We start from the raw sequence: 8,974 nt of genomic DNA, 5'->3' as shown, positions 1-8,974 counted from the left end.
AGCCCCTTCCTTTTTGGATCTCGAAGGCAAAATCATCGAAGGTGAGCTGAATGTTCAAGATGCATTTACTTCATATTTTGCGAATATTGGTAAAAGAACTGCTTCGGCTCTTAGTTCTTATCCTTCAGGATCCAACTTCAGGTCTTATCTTGGGCCACCTTGTATGAAGTCAATGTTTTTGGAACCAGCGACGGAGAAACAAATTGCTAAAATTGTTATGGGATTGAAAAATTCTTCATCTCTGGCCCTGATAATATTAGCCATCTTAGCCACTTAGCCGTATTAGCCACTTAGCCGTCTGGCTAAGTGGACGTGCGCTGGGTTGAGAGTTCTTTGACCAAGGGGCACGGGCTCGATCCCTAGTGTGGCCAGTTTCTTAGGTTGGGACGCGGGTAAGTGGTGTGACCCTGTAAGCTTAGCCAGAGTCAACCCAGCTCTAAATGGGTACCTGGAGAAACCTGGGGAAGGTAAGCAGGAAGGGTGTGGGAAAGCACATGATGGCTGTCCCCCAAGCCCCCCATTGCACTTCCTGGCTGAAGGGCCACGAAACGGAGATCAGCACCGCCGGTTTGGATCTTAAGGGTCTAGTGCCGTCATACTTACTTACTTACTTACTGATAATATTCCTACTAAAGTAATTAAGTTCATACTTCCTTCCATTATTTCTCCCTTAACAAAACTTATTAACCTCTCCTTTCAGTATGGTATTTTCCCGAGTAGTCTCAAGCGTGCTCGAGTCATCACATTATATAAGGGAGGGGGGGCACAAAATGATCCAGCCAACTATTGGCCAATTTCTTTGTTGTGTGTGTTTAGCAAAATATTTGAGAAGGCGATGCTTTTTCGTCTTAATAATTTTCTTACTTCTAAAGATTTTTTTTTCACGATTTTCAATTTTTTTTTTGAGCAAATCATTCAACTGAGCATGCTTGTGCAGTTTTACTTAATTATCTTCACTCTGCCCTAGACTCCCTTTTGATTCCTGCTGCTTTGTTTCTGGATGTTTGTAAAGCCATTGATTCTTTAACCCACAGTGTTCTTCTATTCAAACTTTGTCGTTTTGGCGTAAGAGGTAGTGCGTTTCATTGGTTCAAGTCTTTCTTGTCTGGTAGAATAATTTCTGTTGATCCACTTTTTCGCTCACCATCAAGTGTTGACCAGGGTCAGTTTTAGGACCGGTACTGTTTTTAATTTCTATAAATGACCTAATTTTTTCAGTTAGAAATTAAAATTCTCTTTTTTGCTGTCGTCTATTTCATCCAACAGTCTCCCGTACCCATAACTATAGTTTGCATACCTCGGATTCTCTTGTTACTTTTGCCGATGATACCACCCTTATTACTTCTGGGAAAACAGAGGATGAGGTTTGTACAAAGTTAGTGGACCTCTTTGAGAGAGTTTCAATTTGGTTTGATGCTAACTCTCTTGCCTTAAATGTTTCTAAAACTAGTTTTTTAGTTTTTTCTTGTATATCCCAGGCTTGTCCTCAATTATCTGAAATTCATATATCCAAAGGCTTTATTAGTAGACCAAAGGATGGCCATGTCCGTTTCCTAGATATCCTCCAAGATAAATATTTATCTTTTAAATGCCATAATGATTTGATCAAAATGAAGGTATGCAGAAACCTCGGTATTCCAAGAAAACTAAAACATATTTTTCCAGGACCAATTCTAAGAATCCTATTTAATAGCTTAATTCATTCTTATGTTTCCTATTGTCCAGTCATATGTATATCTACTTTCCCTTCTTTTCTCAAACCGCTTTCGAATACTTACAATAAAGCTATAAATCTTATCCAGGATGTAAATCGTTTGGCAACTAAACCATTACTTGATATTAAAAAACTCTATATTCTTTCCTGTGCGTCTTTCGCTTTTCTTCAGCTCCATGGTGATATTCCTAGGTCCCTTAGGTTTACGTCTTCTTTTCTATCTGATCAGTGTAAATTATCAACTCCGTAGTTCTTTAAATATCCAGATTACCCATACACCAATAATAAGATCCGATTTCAATCCTCTTGTTGCGTGTCATTTGACATGGAACACCCTTCCCGATTCGGCTTGAGAATGCCACTCGTTTGGCACCTTCAAAAGACTAGTATACAATATTTGTTTTCATGTGATTAATTTTCTTTATTTTTGCCTGCTGCCAATAGTTTTTTCATCTAATTATATATATATATATATATATATATATATATATATATATATATATATATATATATATATATATATATATATATATATATATATATATATATATATATATATATATATATATATATATATATATATATATATATATATATATATATATATATATATATATATATATATGCTAAGAGTTCAAATGCTTATGTTTATATGTTAATGTTATGTTTATATTGTTTAAATGTTTAATGTTTATTTGATCTTTTCATAATCCCCCTCCTACAGGCCATGGAGCCTTTGTGGGGATTTATAGATTGTTATGCATTTATTTTACTGATATATGGAAAATAAATCTATCTATCTATCTATCACATCATGATTTTTTTTAATTCATGGTTAAAAACTTTCCTTGGATGTTGGGAGGGTTTCTTAAACTCTAAACAAATAGTTTTTCCCCAGCAGTGTTTGCTCTGCTATAGGAACAACTATTTAAGATAATCTCCTCACCAGTTGATTCTTTCAGATGGATAAACTGCAGAGAAAGCTTGGATTTCTTGGAAGTCCACAAAAAATCAGAAAGACAGATTTTCCTTTGTGCTTTCTTTGCCAAGATGAAGGAAAAGAAAAGCTATCATTCATTAAGAGCTCTAAGAAGCTACTTGAAACACTGGAAACAACTGGCGATACAAAATACAGAAGATTCCTGATTAAAGCATCAAAAGAGAGTTTTTGTTGAAAAATCCAAAATGACATAGCAGCTGTTACTGCTGGCTTATGTATGCCCTCAGTAAAGAATCTTCTGTCCCAGAGATGGAAATGTCAACACTACCAGGAAAAATTCTTGTTTAGACGCTGAAGATGTTTTCTTCTCATACAAAATGCAGTGAATCTACCTCTTCCTGCGGTGAATCTATTGTGTTGAAAGCAAATCCCCTTTGGAGCACATTGCCAGAAGTATTCAGCAGAGTTAGTGGGATTGATCTAATGGCAGCTGAGTCAAAATACTGCAAAAAGTGCATTGACAAATTTATGGCTACAATGCCAAAATGTTGGAATTTGCCTGATTTGAAAGACACAATATTCAACCGGTTCCTAGAGGGGATTGAGTACAAAGAAGGGAGAATATACCCCCTTTCAGATTTGAAAGAAAAGCTCAGCAAGGTTTTGATTGAAAATGGACTTGTTTAGCAGAAGCATAGAGTGTGTTGGCTTAGGAGAAATTTAAACATACATTTTGGAAACCAGCTTATTAAGTTTGTTGAATTTCAAAAAGGCACATTTTATTATCTAAAAGGAGCAATTTCTCCTGGGCTTATGGCTGCACAAGTGAAGTAAATGATTAGAGAATTACATTGAGAATGATTAGAGAATTACAATGCAATGGTATTCTGATAGATTCAGATGATGTTAATAGTGACTGCTCTGATTCAAATGAGATAGACCCTGATGTACTTGGACAATCCCCTGAATTAGTGACATCAAGTGATGATGAACTTGGTGGCAGTTTGTATATTGGCATGCAAAATGATGACAAAGAAAATGAACATAGAATTTCACCAAGGTTTTTGCAGTCTTCAGGGCCAACAAGTTCTGGTCCTAGTAGATTAAGTTATATATTTGAGATGAAGGAAAGAAAATGCTTCTTTTATTTAATGACTAAAGCCAAAACTCAATTAGTAGAAAGTGTGAAGAAATTCAGAGAAAGCAAAGGTAGCATTGATTTGAGAGGGGTATCAGTATTGTATATATCAACACAAATGGCACAGACATTGTTGTCCTTTTGCTGTAGGCCCTATCATTATAAGCTTTTTCTGAGGTACCACTCAAACAGTGAAGAATGGAAGGTTTTTGTCCAATTCCGTGAATATTTAGTGCCTGTACATCAACTTTGCAAAAATTTGCCAAACAATCTAGTTTTTTCTATCTGCCTTCATCCAGTGCCTATACATCAACTTTACAAAAATTTGCCAAAGAATCTAGTTTTTTTTCTATCTGCCTTCTTCATGCTCTTTCTGGTTGTGACACAGTTGGTTTTATGTTCTCCAAAGGAAAGAGAGTGGTGGCTAAGGTTGTCAAGAAATGGGGATTGCTGGAACAGATTGCTCTGCTTGTGAAAGAGATAGAGAGGTCAAAGTTTAATTCTTCTGTGCAAGAAAACTTTCTTTTTATTTGCGAAAAGTCATTGTTGCTGCATATGGTAAAGATCCATACCTCTTTTCCTCTCTTGATGACTCGCAAGTACATTTATACCCTCAAAAGTGGTGCCATCTGATGCTGCCTTTGAGTGCCATGCTAAGTGTGCTTATATCCAGTTAGACATTTTTTTTACAAGTAAATCAACCAAAGCCTCAGTTTCTAGATACCCAACAGTGTGTGTGGACTTTCCAGGATGGTGAGGTTAGGTCAGTTGTCTCTACTCTTAAAGCATTCCCAGATTGTGTGGCTTCTGAATACTACCTGCAAGTGCTGTAAGAACATAGTTCATGTGCAGGAAATAGACTGCATGATTTACTTTGTGGTTTGGTGGAAAATGCTTCTTTTATGCTCTATAATTAGTATTTCTTGTTCTATAATTTTTAAAGTTTTTTGTATCTATGGTTAAGGGTTGGGTGGAAAACCATATACTGACCAGTATCTTTTTAAAATGTCTTTGTTAATAAATACATCACACGAAATAGCTAGCAGTTGCTACTAGAAGTAGTCAAAAGATAACTTTCCATTACTCACCAAATAGTGAAATGTCAGTTTTTTTGTTTTTTTCTTATGAATGACAAGAACAAAATTGTGAATTTCAAGGTCATCAGCATTACATAGTACCCGTTATTAGTGGTATCGAATACAATAGGCTGCGTGATCATTGTACCCTGTTTTCCGTCGTCAGACCTTCTGCTGCTTACTGACCACCTACTAGTCACATTTTCAGCAAGTGGCTCCCTGACTATAACATAAATCTTATAATCACATTTTTGAAGTTTTTTGCAACTCCCCTCCTCTGAAAATTACTCCGGGGGGAGTGGTGTCAGATGCCTTAAATAGTGCATTACACGACCCAAGTTATCTAACTTTCTAGGGGAGGGAGAGAGAAGGGGGGGGGGGATTACAAAATAACTTTAAAGAATGTATCAAAAGTTGATTATATAATATGTAAAAATTTTGTTATAAAGCTATGGGAATCACAGTTTGAAATCACCAAACTCAGCATTGTCAGAACTAAATGCAAAAGCTAAATAAATTTAAAGTCTGACTCGATTCCGATAGCATTATCAAATAATCTGATACTAAACTGATAGATAGCATTTAGAGGGTTTAAACAGGATTCAAACTTAAAGATTTGTTTCAACAAAATCACCCATTTTTTTTTAATAAACTTTTTTTAAATTAGATATACAACTGGGCTATTGGGAAACGCAGCCATACTGGTGCGCAAGGCCGTTTGCACTTAAGGCCGCCACTGCGTGGGGCCTGAAGTTATGGTCATAATGTAGTGGTAACAATAATAATGTAGTCTCCAGCAGGACCAGTAACAATGTGATTTCCAGGGTTCAGCGGGAACGTTGTGGTTTAGGGCCAAAGGGGGTTCTAACGAAGGAGGGTTTTGACAGTTTTAAAACCGCCGTCCCCGCTTCATATAAAGGGGGAGCCCATACTTGGGAACCCCAGCCGCATATTCCACGGCATTTTTTGTGATGCCCCTCGTGAAGTCACAAAATCCCTCATGTGATTTTAATTTGTAACCTATTTGGCCCTGTTAGCACGGGGCCCAGTGCAGTCGCACCACTTGCCACCCCCAGAGGCCGGCACTGGCTATTGGAGGGCCAAAGACCGAAATCTAGTCTGAAAATAAATTTTGGGTTATCAGATTGTCCAGCTGTGATACTAGGAAACTGCTGGAGTGGATATTTAGTGGGAATCATTTTTTTAAGTTGGCATCTTTTGCCGCCTCAAAGTCAGCAGATGGAAGATCCAGTTTTGACCATATTCTGAATCTAATTTTGGAAGCAATCCCTGCATGCTGATACTATTGCTCGCTAGATGGGCTTCATATCCCCTTCACGGTTTCCAAACGACAGTGGAATTAGTTGTCTCGCGCAATGTGTAAGTTTTTCACGTTTTATACGAAATTTTCGTATTGTGTATCTAAGAGTTGACTTCAAGAAAGAAATTGTTACTTACTGAGAATTTTTTCATAATTTCTTGAATTAAATTTCTACATCATGTAGCTAAGTGAAAATTGTTTGTGAGAAAGAGAAAAAAAGTTACTTACTTGCGATTTTTTCATAATTTCTTGAATGAAGTATCTGTACTGTATATCCAAGAGGTGGAATCAATAAAGAGTTTGTTACTTACTTAAAAATATTTTCATAATTTCTTGAATGAAATTTCCGTACTGTGTATCCAAGAGTTGACTTCAAGAAAGAAATGGTTACTTACTGAGAATTTTTTCATAATTTCATGAAATTAATTTCTACATCGTTTATCTAACTCGTGAAAACAATAAAGAGTTTGTTAATTACTTAGAATTTTGTCATAATTTCTTGAACGAAATGTCTTTTTGTTTATCCAACAGGTGAATTCAAGAAAGAATTTGCTACTTAGACAGAGAATTTTTTCATAATTTCTTGAATTTAATTTCTACATCGTATATCTAATTCGTGAAAACAATAAAGAGTTTGTTACTTACTTAGAATTTTGTCATAATTTCTTGAATGAAATTTCTTTTTGTTTATTCAACAAGTGAATTCAAGAAAGAATTTGCTACTTAGTTACAATTTTTTCATAATTTCTTAAATGAAATTCCCGTATTGTGTATCTAAGAGTTGACTTCAAGAATGAAAATGTTACTTACTGAGAATTTTTTCATAATTTCTTGAATTAAATTTCTACATCGTGTAGCTAAGTGAAAATAAAGAAATTGATACTTACCGAGAATTTTTTCATAATTTCTTGAATTTAATTTCTACATCGTGTAGCTAAGTGAAAATTGTTTGTGATAAAGAGAAAAAAGTTACTACTTGCGATTTTTTCATAATTTCTTGAATGAAGCATCTGTACTGTATATCCAAGAGGTGAAATCAATAAAGAGTTTGTTACTTATTTACAAATATTTTCATCATTTCTTGAATGAAATTTCCATATTGTGTATCCAAGAGTTGACTTCGAAATGTCTTTTTGTTTATCCAACAGGTGAATTCAAGAAAGAATTTGCTACTTAGTTACAATGAAATGTCCGTATTGTGTATCCAAGTGTTGACTTCAAGAAAGAAATTGTCACTTACTGAGAATTTTTTCATAATTTCTTGAATTAAATTTCTACACAAGAGTTGACTTCAAGAAAGAAATTGTTACTTGCTGAGAATTTTTTCATAATTTATTGAATTAAATTTCTACATCGTGTATCTAAGTCATGAAAACAATAAAGAGTTTGTTACTTACTTTGAATTTTGTCATAGTTTCTTGAACGAAATGTCTTTTTTTTTTTATCCAGCAGGTGAATTCAAAAAGAATTTGCTACTTACTAACAATTTTTTCATATCCACGAGGTGACTTCATGAAAGAGTTTGTTACTTGCTTAAAAATTTTTCATAATTTATTAAATGAAGTTTCTGCATTGTGTATCAATGAGGTAACTTCAAGAAAGTTTGCTACTTAATCAGAATTTTTTCTTAATACATTTATTTGATTGTCTTTTTTTTTATCAATCGGTTTACTTCGAGAAATAATTCGCTATTTACTTACAATTTTTTAATAATTTATTTATTTAAATTTCTGTATTGTGTATTCAAGAGGTGACCTCAAGAAAAAATTTGTTACTTACTTACATTTTTTTCATAGTTTCTTAAATGAAGTTTCTGAATTGTGTATCCAAGAGGCGACTTCAGGAAAAAGTTTGTTACTTGCTTACAATAGAACTATTCTAAAGAATAAAGACGGGCTAAGCTTAAAGATATTTATTGCTTAAACGTATTGACACATAGCTCAAAGGGACACACAATTCCCAAAGAAACATACACTGCCGAAAGAAACACAAACAGCCCAAAGAGACACATAGACCAAAAAGACTCAGACACCTTAAAAAGACACACAGTCCAACGAGACACACACAGCCTAAAGAGACACACACATCACAAAGAGACACCCATAGCCCAAAGAGACACAAAAAGCTCAAAGAGATGTACAAGGCCCTGAAAGAAGCACACATCCAACAGAGAGACACAAAGCCCAAAACGACACAAACCGCCAAAAGAGGCACACACAGACCATAAAGATTCAAACTGCCCAAAGAGATATACAGCCTAAAGAGACACACACAGCCCAAAGAGACACACACAGCCAAAAGATACATACACACAGTCCGAAGACACACACAAAGCCCAAAGAGACACACACACAGCTCAAAGAGACCAAAAAAACGCCCATACAGACACATACATACCAAAAAGATTAAAATCCCTCAAAAGAGACACACATTTCAAAAGGATACACACTTAGCCTCAAATAGAAAAAAACAGCATAAGGAAACACAGACAGACAAAAAAGATTCAAACTTCAAAAAGAGACATACAGACTAAAGAGACACAAACAGACCAAAATGACTCAAACAGCCCAAAGAGACAAACACAGCCCAAAAAAGACTCAAACAGCCCAAAGAGAAAGAAGTCAAAAGAGACAAACACAGCCCAAAAAGAATAAAGCCGCTCAAATAGACAAGCTCAGATAAAACTGCCTCAAACACAACAACTATAAACACAGTAACATCAGATGCCCACAGCCCCCTGAAACACACACAGATAACAAAAATAAGGGATTGAAAAGGATGCGTT

General features: G+C 35.2%; 1 protein-coding gene across 1 annotated transcript in view; it reads right to left on the bottom strand.

The window, feature by feature from the left end:
• Positions 1-5,548: 5,548 nt before the first annotated feature.
• Positions 5,549-8,974, bottom strand: part of LOC148942569 (double-stranded RNA-specific editase Adar-like) — an 85,463-nt gene continuing 82,037 nt past the window's right edge. The window contains exon 11 of the mRNA XM_089102306.1: positions 5,549-5,615. Coding sequence (XP_088958432.1) covers positions 5,549-5,615 — 67 coding nt within the window. The remainder of the gene's footprint in view (positions 5,616-8,974) is intronic.

The sequence above is a fragment of the Artemia sp. Qi Xiang Cuo genome, chromosome 16, assembly GCF_049724085.1.
Source record: "Artemia sp. Qi Xiang Cuo chromosome 16, ASM4972408v1, whole genome shotgun sequence".
In the NCBI taxonomy this organism is placed as follows: domain Eukaryota; kingdom Metazoa; phylum Arthropoda; class Branchiopoda; order Anostraca; family Artemiidae; genus Artemia; species Artemia sp. Qi Xiang Cuo.
Note: the sequence above shows the minus strand (reverse complement) of the source record. Positions and strands in the feature narration are given on the sequence as shown.